This window comes from Neopsephotus bourkii, unplaced genomic scaffold (genome assembly GCF_033783945.1).
Source record: "Neopsephotus bourkii isolate Nb327-2 ecotype Australia unplaced genomic scaffold, CSIRO-AGI_Nbou_v1 NB_1376, whole genome shotgun sequence".
NCBI classification, from domain to species: Eukaryota; Metazoa; Chordata; class Aves; order Psittaciformes; family Psittacidae; genus Neopsephotus; species Neopsephotus bourkii.
The window spans coordinates 3672680-3689893 of record NW_026901855.1 but is presented as its reverse complement, the minus strand read 5'-3'; the positions used below and the strand labels follow the sequence as shown (position 1 = coordinate 3689893).

Below are 17214 nucleotides of genomic sequence, written 5' to 3'. Positions count from 1 at the left end.
TGTTTCCAGTCATGATGCTGGCTTAGGATGGGAGATCCTCCATCAGCAGGGTGTCACGTAAGTCTGTGTGGTGACAACAGAGCCATGTTGAACTTCTGTAAACCTACCTCACAAGCCCCCTGTCTTTGCTGAAAGATCAGCCCCACTGTCACGGTCTACGTTTACACCAGTTTTGCCACAAAACCACTCTATTTGTCAAACATCAAAGCCTCTGATAAGATTGTCAGGAGTAGGTCACATCAGAAGACAGACTATTTCTAACTGATTGAAGATACGTTTCTATACACAAAATTGGCTTTTTTTGATCTTCATACCCTTTTGCAAGCTCTTGCCTAATTCGTCAGCTTGTCACATTCCTCCCTAGGTATCTCTGTATTTCCAGTTGCTATTTCTATTTGAGACCAGTAGGGTTAAGCCTAGGTTCTCTCATTTTCTCTTCTATTTGAATTCAACTGCAAGTTCCCAGGTGTGATGCTGGCCCCAAGGGGGAAGGTGTCAGGACCCTTGTTTGCAGTCTCCTCTGTCCTAACACTCCACCTTGACTTTCTGCCATCTCTATTTCAGCTAAGTATATTACATTTAAAATGTACTGAGGATGTAGTTACACTGGAATTAAATTTATTCCTGAAGTAAGCCTATTCAATCCTCCGGGCTCCAGCAAAGACAATGCTGGTGCATTACATTCCCCAAATCCTCTCTGTTTTTAAATACCTTGATTTGGTAACTAACTGACATGGGCATTTACCTCAGCTTTTAATATTGCCCAGTTTCACCAGTTCCTTTATTTCTATGTCATTCTCTTAATTTCTCTCTTTTATCATTGCTCTCTTTCTCTCTCATTAGCATTTCCTCTCTACTCCTTTCTTCCCATTTCTACCTTTTTTTTTTTTTTAATCCTTCTCTCTGCCTCTTTAAAATTGAATATTGCCCAGCACTGCCCATGTGGGTGAAGTGAATGCTGAGGGAAGGCTGCTGGGGAGACTGGATCTGAGCTGCCTCGCTGGGAATCAGTGAGGCATAGAGGGTTCATCTAGCTCCCAGAAACCTGAAAGACACCACAGCATATCAGTGGCAGCTGAACATGCACTTGTGAGAAAAGAAAAGGGCCCACCTCGGAGCACCAGCCTCAGCCTTTGAGCCACCACACAAACTGAGCCAGAGATGACTTCTGTGGTAACTTTATGGGGGCTAACCTTGGGGTGTCCTTCTGTGGCTCATGTGGAGGGGAGACTGTAGGATGGAGGCCATGGAGCAGCAGGGATCTAAACACTGTGGTTACTTGCTTTATATTTAATGAACACAAGCACCTAGCTCTGATATCAGTGCTGTGAGCTGCTGAGGGTTAATGGTAACACAAACTCCTAGGCTACTGTGTTACCTGACTGCAAGCACTGAAAGTGATTTATGCCATTATTTTCTTTGGGGGTTAATTAGGGGCTCGAGAAAGTAAAGGGCTGTCAGTGCTATCTAGGATTAGTCTAGCCAAGGGACAAGAGTCATCCCTCACAGAGCTCTGCTAATATATCTTTGTCCTGAACTTCAACACCTCCAGCTCCTACCCCTCAGTGTTGCAAATGGCGCTCCACCCTGATGTCCAGTAAACCTGTTAGTCTTGGCACAACCTCTGGGGTATGCTGCTCTGCTGAGTCTTGCCATTTCCACCTGGCAGCTTTCATACCCTTAATCTTCTGTTATCTTTTCTTTTCCTCGGCTTAACAATAATGCCCATCAATAGGCAGGGAAGAGTTCCATGGCATTCTCCTAGTGGCAAGGAGAAGGTGTATCTCCCCTTGATATCTCTTGCAACTGAGAGCCACCAGGGACCTGTTTACTCCTTCCTCTAGCTGCCCAGGGCTTGCTGAGGTCTGAGAAGCCAACAGAGGCTATGGCTGCCCCTACCTCTTTGCCAAGATCCTCACGGATAACTTGCTCAATCTCCTGCCGGGTGCTCTGTGGTGCCTGGCTGTGCAGCACTTTGAGGGTGCGGGTGTATTCCTCAGGCAGCAGGTAGTCAAGTGCTCCTAGGTGCTGTCCCACCTTGATGAACGTGCCTCGGTTGACGCAGCACAGCTTCCGGAGGCGCTCAGCGGAGCGCAGATGCACCTGCAGGGAGACCAGAACATCAGCCAAACCCTTTCGCTGTCTGTAACATGCACACACCCACACAGGTACCTTTTATTAGTCCAGTACTTAAACAGACCAGGGATTTCCTTTCTCGGTTTTGGGCACCATCATCTAATGTGTCAGATAAGCATTAGGTCTCTGGCTGGATTTAGAGAGGCTGAAGCAGATGAGGACAAGACACTCCAGAGCATAAGGGGCTTCAACACTTGTTTGTCCAGGCTCCATGATCAGTTACAGCAGATTAGGTTTTGGCTCTGTCCATCCTTGCATATATTATGATGTCTAGCCATAGCGCAGCATTGGTTTGTTGCTGTGATCCACTGCTATAATACACAATTTGTCAGGACAAAAGTCAGAACTACAGCCATGTATGTTAGACTCTTGGTGTGAGCACAGTGAATTCAAGTGAGAAGAAAAGTACAGGTACATCCCAGAAACTTCCAGAAGCTTGGAAGAAGAATCCGTGAAAAATCGAAACTACAGATGTCTATTTGGCAATGAAGAGGACAGTATGCAGACAGTCCTCCATTCTCCTCAGCTCACCCTGACACACACAAAGGAAAATTGCATCCCCTCCAGACCAGGTCTTGGTCTTCCTGCTTACACTGCCAACAAAGGCTGCAGTGACTGATTTTAGCAACTAAGAGTTAGGAGACTTGCCAGCTTTGCTCACATTGGCCAAAATGCAGCCACCAAATGACAAAAATCCATCATCAACCACTTGCCTGGTCTGGATTTCAGCTCCTGAGTTTCATTCTGCCTCTCAAGAACTGACCAGCCACCACATCCTTCTGTGACAATGATTTATTCTGCCTTTATTACTCTCACTAGAAAAGCTTCCTGCCAAGGACACAGTTATATTCAATATTCTTTAACAAACTTCAGATAAGTCTACCCTAATACATTAATAAAATCTAAGCAAATCAATGACAAAAAAATAACTCCGCACCCACCTCCTGTTAATGCCTCACACTATCTGCATAGACACTCCCAATTCCTCTGGCCTCTGTGTCAGAAAGTCACTGAAGATCAAATCATATGCCTGCAGACATTATCTGCCCAAGATCCTGAGATGAGGAAGTCCATCAAAACCTGCATCAACACCACACACACACACACACACACACACACACACACACACACACACACATACATTTAGTGTCCGTCTTTGCCCTCCATACAAAACAGTGTCGTGTCACGTCATAGGACAGGGCAAATGTCTCGCATTTGGGAACACGTCAGGGGACAGACTGGGTGCTGAGCTGCCAGCGCACGAAACACAGGCCTAAAGGAGTGTGAGGAGAAAGCCTAATGTGCAAGTCTCACACTCAGCATGCCAGACTTGACAGCTTGATGCACACATACACTTTCCTAGGTGGGCATGCATGGGCAAGTGTAATCTGTGTGATGTGAGTCAGCTTCCCCCTGCATATTGCCTGCTCAAAAGCACTCCAATATACATAGGCAATGAGCATGCCTGAAGTCTCCTGTATTATTGTGCTGCATTTTACACACCAGCTTTAAATCTCCTGCTCTAACAAGCAAGCCTGGGCCCTTGCTGTTTCCCTGCTCTCCTCCCCTGTGTGAAGTGGTGACAAAATCAGGTCAAAAGGGGACAAGGAAAGGAAGCTGTGAAAGAGAACGAGAGCAAGAAATCCAGGGAGGGAGTAATGGGATGAAAGAGAAAGGCAGTAGGAGGGAGGGAGCCAGAGCAGCTGGGTAGTTTGTCACAGCACTGGGAGTGCAGCCCATTACAGGAAAACAGCTTTTATGCAGCTCCAATAATCACCCTCTGCCCGCTGCCTCCAGCTGTGGAGGATATCACCCGCCAGCAGCGACAGGGAAGGGAAGGGAAGGGGAAGCGGTGGCCAGCCGCCCTCCTCGAGGCATTGGGCAGCCACAGCCCATTGCCTTGAGCAACCAGCATCAGGAACCCTCCAGCAGGACACCAGCCCTGAGTAGGTACCAGCAGAGCACTGCAACCTCCCCCAGGCACGGCAGGAGCCCATCAAATGACCTCAGGCTGTGGCATGACTCATACGAGCAGTGGCAACCCCGGGGCTGTAGCATGGTGCTGGGCAGCCAGCTCGGTGTAGAGGTGCTGGCTCCAATGCACCTACCGGACCACAGGGATCGCAAGGGAGACAGAACAAACAGGATGGAAAACCCTGGTAGCTGAAAATGCAACTGACTGTACACTTGGATGTAGGGTGTATCTTCATGTCAGTTACTGCTGAGAAGGAGGTGGAAATAGCCTCTTCTCTACCACAAGGAGAGAGGAAATTTTGCCCTTCCCAAACTTATCTATCTTGTAGAGGACTCAGCTGGCCTCATGGACACAGCACACTTGGCCAAGAGAGACAAATGCATCCTTACAGAAGGCTTCAGGAACAACACAGAACAAAACCCTACGCACAACACCATCCACCATGCTCTCACAGGTGACTTGGCTAAAACTCCTAAGGCAGCTGCCCTGGCTGGCTTTCTGGACCAGGGAATGCCAGGTCCTGCTTCTGCTAGAGAGACAGATGACCAGGCAGCTTGTCTCAAGACAAGGAAATCTATCTGTAGCCCTACAGTTTACAAAACTCTAGTCCATATTAGAGGCAGAAGTACAGTGAGAATAAAGCAGGAAGATGAATGCAGATTCCAAGGTCTCTTTTTTTTATCAACCAGACCAGGATTTTTTGCAGAAAAATGTTCATAATGCTGTCTATTAATTGCCTGTATCTCCCCAAGCTAGGTCACGGTCCAGATGCAACACTTGTTTCTCTGATAGACGACCTTCTCCTAGTCCCAGGCAAAGTAAAAGTGCCACATTCCCACTACTGTGTCCAATGCTGTTGACCCATGACCCTATCCTACCTTGAAGAAACTGCAGGGTGAACAGAAACCCCCAGAATTGCTCAGAGCTTTTCTCTGAGAAATCTCACAAAATGTTGCTCTTTGCTGCACAAGCAATACCTGAAGACTCTTCTCATCAGGGAAAAGAGCTGGGAAAAACAGCTAGTTAGACACGAAGCTGCTTGTCTGCATCGTGCCTAAGAGTACCCTGTAGAAAAAGGAAGCATTTCATGTACTAAGGATTACCAAGAATAAGCCTCCCTCAGGAATCACTTCAGAACACAAATGCTGTCTGAAGTGTGTATACGGTTCTCCCCTCAGTCCACATGGTCATCTCTTTCTGTGTCATTCCTTTCCCTTAAAGACAGCAGGACAAATTCTCCATTGGCCACTCGTGGTTTACGTAAACCCTGGGCAGATTGGGATTAACGTTGATTATTAAAATCGTTCCATGTGGGCCACAGTGAAAGTAACAACTGCTAGGTATGGAGAGGAAGCATCTCTGGGACAAAGCACATACTCAGCTATCATGGAGCTGCAAAGGGACATTTTTTAATTTACCCTTGGTGTACAAGCAGACCTGGCTTCTCAGGTCATTTTGATGCTTCTGAAGAAGCCTTTACTCACAGAGACCTTGGCAAAGAATTGCTCTTTAGAGCACCAGGCGTGCAAGTATCACAGATTAGCAGATGCTAATCTGGTTTTAAAAATACATTAATTAATTCACAAGAAAATAAATACCAAAGTTAAAATATAAGGGTGAACATTTGAGTATCTGGTGACATACCTAGTGACAAAAGGGCTCAGAAAGGCCACTAGAGACAGTAAGGTAAGTGGCGGAAGCCACTAGTCGTATGAGAAAGCCCTCAGAAAAGTCATTCTAACCTTGAAGGGCATATTTATCGATGGCAAAACATGAAATGTAGATTAGGAATGCAGAGGAAAAAACTGATATGCAATTAGTCAAAGACATAACAAAAAAGTCACCAGAAATTCCTGGTGATTGAGTGCTGCATCCAGGAACATTGTGAACACAGACATCTCACAAAGGACATCAGGCTGGATTTCACCCAGAGCTCAGGGCCGAAGGGCTGTCCCTCCTCTCACCTTCATACCACAGAGCATTCTTGTACAGGTGAGCAGTAACAGCTCCACAACATGTGATGCCCACCTGTGAGACCTGGCAAGAGAAAGGAGGCACCTTCTCATGACACCACACCTGCAGCACTGTGTCCAGCTCTGGGGCCCCCGACACAGGAAGGATGTGGACCTATTAGAGAAGTCCAGAGGAGGGAACACAAAGATGATCATAGGGCTGGGGAACCTCTCCAGTGAAGGCTGGCTGAGAGAGTTGGCTCTGTGGAGACCTAAAAAGGGGCCTACAAGATATCTGGAGAGAGACATTTTACAAAGGCATATAGTGATAGAACAAGTTTAAAGAGGGGAGATTTAGATTAGATATTAAAAAGAAATTCTTTACTGTGAGGGTGGTGAGACACTGGCACAGGTTGCCCACAGAAATTGTGGATGCCTCATCCCTAGAGTGTTCAAGGAAAGGTTAATGGGGCTTTGAGCAACCTGGTCTAGTGGAAGTGGTGTTGGAACTGGATGATCTTTAAGGTCCCTTCCAACCCAAACCATTCTGTGATTCTCCTGCTGCAAGTCCCTGCATAGGGCAAGATGCTGAGGAGAAACCTGCCCATTGCTACTTATAATGGTGATACACTCTCCAGGACTGCATTTCAAGAAAGAATTCTCCAGAAAATATGTTGGAAACTTTAATCATATAAAAAGTATAGATTAATTCAAAAAGCAGCCAAGATGCTAATAATTGTAATAAAAATGGGATCACATATTAAAATTGTCAGCTTCCAGAGGGCCAAAGAGGAACGAGCATTGCCCCATTTTTAAGAAAAATCCACAGTAATCTAGGAAATTACAGTCCTGCAAGCTTTTATTCTGTATCAAATAAATTAGTCGAGACTATAATTATAGAGAGTACTAAAAATCATCTAGCTAAATGCGGTATGACGGAAAAAAGCCAGCAGGGATTTTGAGAGGAAAAAAATAATTCTTCACCAGTCCACCAAAATACTCTGAGCATAGTAATGCAATAGCCAACAGAAGAGAAAAGGGAGATAATTTAATGAGACTTTCAAGTGGCTTTGAATAAATTCCATAACAGAGTGAAAAGAAAACTGAGTAATTACTGGAGAAGATGCAAGAACATCACATGTTCATTTTACCCCATTCCCAGCTCAGAATTCCCTCTCTACAATACCAAGCCCAGCACTACAGACAGCAGTGAGGGTCTCTCTAGTTAAGCCAAGGGTGCAAGTTTTGTGATGTTTCTACCACAGCTTCATTTCAACCTGCTCTGAGCTCTTTCATACAGAGTGATACTGCAGAAGCCCTGTCTATGTTACCACCTGCAATGGTGTCACTTCCAGTGAAGCTGAACTAGCACTGGAAACACTGAAAAATGTGATGAAAAGGGAAGCAGGTCCAGATAGCGCCCATGAGGCAGAATGGGCTGAAATGGGTTGGCCTGCATCACTGTCAGAAGCGAACAGCAGAGTGCCCCATTACACTCATTCGTATACCAAGGTTTAATTTCCCTTAATTTCCCTTTGCTAGTTATCTGGCAAAGGAGAAAATGGTGCAGTGACAAAAATTTCATGAGATGCAACAAAAATTGTTCACCACTATGGAGAAATATGCTCTGCCAGGTCCCTACCAATGGCAGGTGAGCAATCAATAGTCTGGTAGATCACCCTCAGCATAGATGGCTGTTAAGGTTACACATATTGGAAGGTGCAATTTATCCCATTGGCACTCTAAATCAACTGTAGCCACCCAACACATGCATCACATTGTTGTGGACGCCTCAGTGAAAGCACCTGCTCAATGCACAGTGGGGATCAGAGAAACCCAAACAAGCTGTTTGACTGTGTTAAGAGAGAAAAAGAGAAAAACGCTACCAAAATGCCAGTGTATAAATTGAAAGCACAACCTCAGCTTGGGTTCTGGACATCCCATCACAAAAACAGGTACAGGAAAAAAAAAAAAAAAAAAAAAAGGATAGAGAAGGATAAGGAAAATATAATCATAGACTTGAAAAGAGTCTATAAAAAAAGAGATCTGAAATGTTCAAGGACTGTTTAGATTAGAGAGAACTGATGCATAAGAGATAGGAGTGATATGAAATAATGAAAATAAAATCTCCCATTCCTAGTTCCAGCCTCACAAAACAGGAAATAATAAGACATTCCACAGAACAACAACCTTTTAAAAGTGGTGTATTTTTTACATCCCATTTTGCACAGTACAGCATTAACCAGTGGCACTCACTGTCAGAGGACAGAGAAGCCAAGAGTTTAATGGAATTCAAAAAGGCTTTAGACATTTATGATAGAACAACCATATGAAATTCTATATGGAGCTTTTCAACTCTAAAAGTGCTTTTGCAAAGCTCTTTACAAAACTCAGGATCACTATCCCCCATTTTACAGACTCATAAGGACATTACATGTAATAAAATGTCTAAGGGGCTTTAAACACTCTTGCTCAAGGCATCAAGACAAAATTACCCTATTGATTGGCCACAGTGAGAGACATAATGCAAACAGGGTGCATTGTTAAAATCTTTAAAGAACTTATTTGGTGTATTCGGCTCCCACATTCTGGTTAAATCAGTCACCCCTTCTGGTGGGGTTCAACCTGCTTCCAAAGATCTTCTGTATTTACTGAATTACCTGCCATTGCAATGACTTGGGACATTGGTGATGAACTCTTGCTTTCCTCCCATGGCACAGCACAACTGCTGCTTATGGTCTTTCATATTAAGCCTCTGGGATGCTGGGAAGTATCCTGTGGAACACAGTGTGTGGAAGCATCTCAGGCATATATGCTGTTAGCCATTCTGGATGAGACAGCTCTTCCAGGAGTACCTGCAGTAGCAGAAGACTGGACTGGGAAAGCCAGGCTGTCACTTGGATTCCATACAGAGGGAAGAGGTCATCACACCTCTATATGTAATACTGTAAGTCAGCGAGGGAGAGAACACGTCTCAGAGAAGATAGAAGAGGAATCTGGCCACAGCCCTTTTCTCTTCCACCACTGATAATGACAGGGCCATATGCACACAACTGGCAAAACTACAGAACAGCTTTAGATAACCCAAGACACCACAAACCAGAGAGGAATGAAAGGATGTCCACCTCAGTGGACAGTGACACTACCACAGTGACAGACTGAAACCAAGTGCTATGCCAGAAGACCTGTGAAGATGTTTAGGAAGGCAATAGCTACTGGTGAAGTGAATAGGGTTCTTGGGTGTTTCAAAAACAGCAATAGAAAACATAGAACCCATTGCAATGACAGCATAAGTGCATCTAAGGGGCTGTTATCTCTTTTGACATATCTATATAAGCATACAGTTAATATAAACTATTATAGCCTTCACTATCAGCTTGGTAATCAAACAGACTGACAGCAGGGATGCTGCAGGGAGACACACAACTCTAAATGGAACTGTTAGTGCTTGCTTTTTGTATTATCTTTCTTGCCTACCTTTTACAAAATCTCATTCCTAGGCACACCCAGTATTTCCCATTCAAATGCTTCCTTACACTAATACCAACTGATCACGGACACAACCTTGTTTTTGGAACTGGAGTAACTCCTGGTGCAATGTACCCCACTATCTAATAATTCATTATTTGTGTAAATTATGTACAACATTCCTAAAGATTTACCTATGGGTGTCTGTCTGCCCATATGACAGTAAGGCACTCCATATGCTCCCCCTTAGGCAGGAAGACTGTTACCTTTTCAGACCTACACTTTTTAGTTAGCTTCCCCTGGTGCAAACCCTTAATACCTTAAAAAGGTATCTCCCTAATTCTCAGTTTTGACTTCCATAGCTCAAAATAGTCCTAGCAGAGATCAAGATCCTTCAGAAATTCTGGCACAAGTTGGTTGCCACTGGGACAGCCAGGAAGTGAGAAGGGTGCTTTATAGCCTGCAAAGGATAAAGGACAGAGATGATTCCCTAGTTTAAAGTGACAATTTGTTAGCTTCTCAGTTTCACAAACACAGGAACAAAAAGTCACACAACTAGCAGGATGGCCAGTGAAGTCTGTACGAATGGAAGGATATACACAGTCAGTCTATGTCAGGCAGCTGAAATCTGTTGTTGGTGCTGTGGCCTTGCATGACCAGTGCTGAAGGCAGCTGAAATTTAAGCAAACATGTTTTATGATTTGTGCAAAACTTCCCTGGAGATCATGAGAGACTTTTTCCAAACCCAGGTGAGCCCATTTCATGTTTACAGACGTGCAAGCTCCCATCCTCCAAAGCCATCATCCGCACACAGGCACACACAAATACTGATCTCCTATATACACACAAGCTCCCACATTCTTCCCACTAATACCCTGATTCACAACATGGTTCTTAATAATCCGTACACGTGACTAAGGGGTGGCCTAGCAACAAACCCCTAGTTTGAAGTGCCACTTGGTTTAGGAAACATTTACACTGGGCTGAAGTCCATCTCTTCAGCCAGTCACTTCCCAAGTTGCTTTGGAGTGGAGGAAGCAGAATTTCTCAGCCACAGCACAGAGCACCAGCAGTCACCTTGCTGAATCACGCCTTTACTGGCTAGTGCATACACTACCAGCACCAATCGCCTGCTTGATTTCCATCTTCATTTTGCTCCAAGCTCGGTCATTTGTGCTCTGATTATCTCTCATTACTGACGACCTTGCTGTAATGAGTTTTAATCTGCCTCGTATTAATTAGAAACATTTTCATTAGCCAGCTCAATTTTAGGTAAACAGCTAATAGAAGCAACTGAGCAGCAATTAGTTATCTGTAGGGCAGTTTAGGAGAAAAATCAGAAGGGAACAGCTGTTTCCCCTCTAGACACCTCTGTGATATAATGCACTGTTCTGTCCAAGCCTCCTGAGCAGGAAGAACAGGAAGCACAAGAAAGGGATGGTAACATGCTAGAATAACTTGGAAGTACCACTTCTACGGCTATTACCTATCTATTCTATAGCATTACATGTCTATTCTCGCTCACTAACACTTTCAGATCGAGCTGCTGAATACAGGAATCAGAGTCAAACTGAGTCCTTTACACCTACAGACATCACCTCCAGTGAACAAGGTTCTGCTCTTGAAGCTGTTTTACCCTGTGACTGTACAACAGCTCCTTCACACAGGCTTTTTTGGGGGGCATGTACACTTACCTGAATGGTATTTACACATGAGGATCACCTCAGATGTGCATGAGAAGAAAGGACCAGAAGTATGTATACACAGATGTGTAGTACTCGCAAGTCAGCAGATTACCAAAAGTGCCTTCAGTGCCTTATTGTCTTGATAGAGTTGGTGTACAAAGAGATCTGTTCTGCACTTCACTGCAGAGAACCCATGGAGAACAGGAAGTAATTCAACAGCACACTGCAGAAGGCACAGAGACATTTACAGAATCCGCAGTGAAATTAGGCACACATCTCGATCCATTGATCACAGTGCCTGCAGCTCCTGTTACAGAGGCAGGTGAAATTATAATAGATTTGACACAGCATCTCTCAAAATCTTGCTAACAAAATTAATTCAACTCAGCTTGGATCAGACTGTGTGAGATGGCAACGAAAACAAGCTGAAGGACTGTAAACACACCATCTTATATGCCCTTGTGTTTAGCTGTAATGGGGGGCTCCCAGTCACCAATCCTATTAAGCCCTGTTTTATTTGCTATTTTCAGCTGCTGTAAGAAAAAGATCAACCAAGTTGTGTGTTACATTCAGGAGTGTTCCCTAAACAGGAGCTGCTGACACACCCTACAGAAACCATAGACTATTGACTGAACAGCAAGAGATGATGTTGTGCAGCAAAGATGATCTGAAGGGACAACACTCCTAGACAGCTGTGTCTATGGGAAGTGAGGGCTGGTCCTGGGCCATGGGGAGGGTGGGAAGAAGAGCTTAAACAGAATCACAGTAGGAAACAGCTCTCCTTGAAGCTCATACAGTTACAGCTATGTATAGGGAGGTTTTGCATGAGGGAGAGGGGTGTAGAGATGGGCTCTTCACTTCCAAAAAGTCTGAAGTCCCAGATAGAGCAGGGAGAGCAAAACAAGTAAGGACCAGGAGCCACTGCAAGACAGATCAATCAGTATGGCATAGAAGAGAAAGAGTTTTATGATTTCATAATCTCTTCATAAAACAAGATGCTCCCAAGAAGGCTGACCTGGTCACATTTTCCAGCTACTCAAGACGTCAGACACTGTGAACACAAAGCGAAACACACAGGGTGTTACTAGGGTTAGTGAAGAGGTGGGAGATGAGATTAAATGACTATTAAGGGAATCTGTTCAATGAGGATGGATATCTGACAGCCTCTTCCTTTAGCCCCCACACCCCATCCTGCAATAAAAAGGAGCTGGAAAAGCCATGGACTCCACAGGAAGCACCAACAAACAGAAGATACACTGAAAAAAAAAAAAAAAAAGTTAAAGGTGAGGTTTACCAGGATGGATGGCCCAAGCACTGAAGGAAAGATGGAGAAAGCTCAGCTAAGTCTCATCTAGTTCAGCATCTGAGGGTCAAGACAGGGTAGCTTCACACAGTCTGCTCTCCTAGCATAGGCGTGCATGGAAGAAGCGCAGAGGCAGCCGCTGTAGCTGGAGGGGAGAAATCGTCACATCCACTTTGTCAATGCCGAAGAATGTGGGCTGACATTTTTCTCTTCCCAACAGTCGAATCCCACCCTACCAGCTGCACGTCACAGCTGACCTCCAGTCAGGACCTATCTGAGTCAACGTCAGACAGCTAAGCCGTACAACAGCAGCTTCTCCCCCTTGTACATATGCAACTTCTCGCCTGGCAGGTGACTCCAAGGCTGGGGAGCAGAGCAAGCGAGCCCCCTATCTTACAGCCACGCAGATGGGCACTAGCATTCAGCTTGGCCGCAGAATCCAGAAAGGCTTCCATTGCAGTCCCTCTAGAGATCTCAATACAGCCCCTTACCAAATGGACAGAGGCAGATTCCTTTCCCCTTCTTTAATCTGAGAAGCTCTGACCTTTAAAGTACACATCTCTTCCCACAGGAACGGGATGCCTGAAGAGGAAAGAGACAGTAACACATGAAATACCTAGAAGTGATTAAATCGGATTGACGAGGAAGTCAGGAAAGATAACAACCATGGGATTATGCTGTCAATTCCAAAAAACTGCAGTGACTGTCATAGCAGCACATCCAACAGATAGAGAGTGGCTGAGGTGCCAGTAAGTCATCATCAATGGCATAGCACAGTTCTACTTTCAAAAGTGCCTATGTTGGAAAAAAAAAAGAAGAATAAAACCCAAGAAGTGTTCCCCTGTTACTCAGCAGGTCTATTCCCTCCTGGGTATCAGTCAGAGTTGCTGACTTCAGTGAAGAAAAAAAAATAATAAAAGAAATATATATATATAAAAATTATTCCAGCTTTTTTCATCCCGCTAACGCTACACAGCTGCACACCAAGACAGACAGACACTGTCTATTAGGATCCTGGCAATGTCACCACTATGAAAGAATGAGCTGGTGTCTCTTCTGATTCATACATAATCAATAGACTTGTTAAACTGAAATTAGAAGGTCAGATCCTTCCTTGCAGCCACTCTTGTGCTTTCTCATTGAAAACAATAGGTTTGTGCAAGTGCCAATGGAGGCAGAACTTCGAAAAAATGGGTGCCAGTGAAGGCAGCATATGGCTTACTAAATCTTTACAGCTGCTAGAAACACAGGCAACAGAGAGAAACTACATTGGCTTTGAGAGTGCCACTTTAAAATAGCATGAAATAGCAGTTCAATAAAGTAAAACATATGAACATTTGACATGGCACCAAACTGAGATGAACAAAAGGAGCGCCCAGTTGAGGCCACATGTTGGTTATTCATTATTTAGAGTAGATTACTTTCGCTCCCACGATAAGCAGAAGAAATTACCCCCAGCAGTACCAGAGGCAATTGCCTTTATTGCAGCTGTTATCATAATGAACAATATTGCACATCTCCCCTGCACTTTGCTATGGCTCACCACAGTTATGAAGGGAATAAAACTAAGGTCATCTTTATATACAATTATATATTCAACGCTTTGCCTTTTCCATTGCCAGTTGTTGAGTTTTCCCTCTCGTGTAAGAGATGAATGAGCATCCACGAGGCAGGAATGCTGCATTTGTAAATGTCAAATATATTACAAGAACCTAGAGTAAAATAGTCAGTAAAGCTGTTGGATGTCTTGTCTCATTCTAATTTTAAGAAAACAGTGTCCCTCCACCTGCAGACTCACTGTCAGCCATTGTTTTTATTTACAAGGAATTGGGTGCAGCAGAAAACATTACCAGTGTATGGGGAGCTGGGCATACAGCCAAGAAGAAAAGGAGCAGAAGCCTCTACCTTCACGTTGCCTATCCCATCCATATCAAAGCGACTGGTCAATATTTAAGAGTGGTTCAGCCTAGTAGCTTATAAACTAGATTTCTGCACAGTTGCCTGTGAAAGACTATCCCTACCCTTACAGAACCATAGAATCATAGAACAGTTAGGGTTGGAAAGGACCTTAAGATCATTGAGTTCCAACCCCCCTGCCATGGGCAAGGACACCTCCCACTAAACCATGCCACTCAAGGCTCTATCCAACCCAGCCTTGAACACTGCCAGGGATGGAGCATTCACAACTTCCCTGGGCAACCTATTCCAGTGCCTCACCGCCCTAACAGAAAAGAATTTCTTCCTTATATCCAGTCTAAACTTCCCCTGTTTAAGTTTGAACCCGTTACCCCTTGTCCTGTCACTACAGTCCCTACTGAAGAGTCCCTCCCCAGCACCCCTATAGGTCCCCCCCGTCCTTTCAGAGAAGCAACTGCAAATAGCAGGAAATTGGATCTCTCAAGTAGAAATCTACAGATTATTTTTTTTCCTTGATTTAAAAGATGCTGATTACCACAGATCACCTGAGCAAGCACCCCAAGGGGCAGGGTAAAGGAAGGCTGGTCCATCACTACCCAGTTACAACTCCTCTGCAAAGAAAACTGCAAATCAGGCAGCATTTTCCACAACTTAAAAAAGAAAGCACCATCTAGGAATCCAGAGGTTTCAGTCTGAATCTCACATAAGCCAAAGTCAAGGTTGCTTTAACAAAAGGGGTAGAATCTGGTATAAAAGGCTAACACTGGACAAGAACAAACAACGACATTGCACTGGAGATAACAGGCAAGAGTCAATCTCCATCAATAGGCTAGTCAAAGACAGCTAATTTCTATCCTTGGCTAGAAGGCAAATAGTAAACTAAAGGCAAAAGACCTATCACAAAGGCACCTGGTGCAAAACCTGACAGAAAAATAATATTGACAAAGATCCTCCAAATAATCAGACTTTGCTGGCAAAATACATTCACTGCAGATAGTCCCAAAGACAAAATTTGCATGCCAAAAAAGACCATAGAGAATTAGCACTACACAAGATGGATGCGAAGCAAAACAATGAAATCACATGTAAGTAATCCAAAAGTAATGCTATCTATGATTCCTAGCCTCAAGTACTTAATATTTAAGCATTTACATACTCCACACAGAGATACAGAAATCCCAGGAAGAAGGGTGAGGTCACAGTGAAACTGGGAGTTGATATCAGCACGCAGGAGATGTAAAATGGGATAAACATGGTCTTGATTTATCTCTGGAAAAGAGTGGAGCTTCACTGCTCTCTCAGTAAGAAGATCGAGGTATGCTGCACACGGGTTACCACTGAAGATTTGTTCCTTTCCTGGGCAGGGACAGAGTGCTGCACGTATAAGCACTTGGCTGGAGGCGGTCAGACCGGACTCCAGTTGCAACTGGAGAGATCCTTTGCTGAGTCATTACTGCCTGGTGACTTGAGTGAGACATCAAAGAAGGCAACACTGAGAACATGAACAGGCCTTCCCCAGGAGCTTCTTTAAATCTACATTTTATGTCCATTCTGAAGCCTAAAATGGGCACCCTTTTTATTGTGTGCTCTTCAACACCTGAGATTCACTAATGGTAGCCACTCATCACTCATGCTAGCCACTCATCACTCATGGATTCACAATAGCCAGTCAACTATGAGCTAGATATCTGTTTCTTTGAAAGCACAATTACCAAGTCTATATGAATTGCTGTGCTGACTGCACATAAACTGGGTAAGCTTCTAAACACAGCCATTCGCAATCCAGATATTTCAAATTCCTCCTTCCCTATGACAGAACGCTTCAGTCACAGGGAGGCAGGGTGCCTCAATCATCTCCACTATAGGAAAGCAGCCATCTATGGTCCATATCACAGCTGTCCCCAGATAGCATCCCACAGAAATGATTTGGGGCAGGTAGTTTGCAACTTCCAGGGGAACACAGACAGAACATCACTGGCCACTGGGAACTCAGCAGATCTGACCTTCTGAATACAGTGAACCTTTAGTGGCAATAAAACAGTCCAGATAATGAGTTTGTGCCTTGTTCTAAAATCCATCAAAGCCACAAGTCCAGCATTCCTCACTTCCAAGCCTTCCTGATGCTGCTCAACTATGACCCAGACAAAAGGCGTTTGTCCAATACCAACAATGAAGACAGACCGTCCATATCGCAATGCCCAGACTCAACCTCGTTTTGGCACTTGATGTTGGGAAATCAAAAGCTCAATAAAAGCAAGCCTGGAAACTCACTTTATACTCTAGTCCTCATCTTGCATATTCCCATCTCCAACATTTATGTATGGCTTACAGAGAAGCATGTGCTTCCAGCAGTTATACAGAAGCTGTTGGATTGTACTACTCAGTTGCCTGAAAGAAGAAAAAGAAATCTCCTCTGTTGGCCTATTAATCTGTCATAATGAGATTCTTCATAATTCATTTGTCCCTAACAGTTGCTTTGCAGTGGTAGCGAGAGAATATTTCAGGAATGGCAATTACCTCTGGTGTCAAAATGATGAGGGAAAAAAATGTTGAACCACCAACAAAATCCAGTGCCTTCTCCACTCCCACCTGATGGTGGGTGACAGCACTGCACATTGGAATTACAGTGCGGTTAATTACTAAACATGTGGCAATTGAAAATTCATTTCCCCTCTTGACATGAAATTTGATGAACAATGCAGGTGGAAGGAGGGGCGCCTGCCACTGGGATGGGAGTAGCGTGGGGAAGTGATCTTATCTATATGTTGCTGCTTCTTT

At 44.3% G+C, this 17214-nt stretch overlaps 1 protein-coding gene across 3 annotated transcripts in view; it reads right to left on the bottom strand.

The window, feature by feature from the left end:
* The window catches only part of ADCK1 (aarF domain containing kinase 1), a 78778-nt gene that overhangs the window by 44391 nt on the left and 17173 nt on the right, over positions 1–17214 (bottom strand). For 2 of the 3 annotated variants that reach the window (XM_061367516.1, XM_061367515.1), the window contains exon 4: positions 1900–2103. The exons of the other annotated variant lie outside the window; for it this stretch is intronic. In XM_061367516.1, coding sequence (XP_061223500.1) covers positions 1900–2103 — 204 coding nt within the window. The remainder of the gene's footprint in view (positions 1–1899; positions 2104–17214) is intronic. 3 annotated transcript variants of the gene reach the window in all.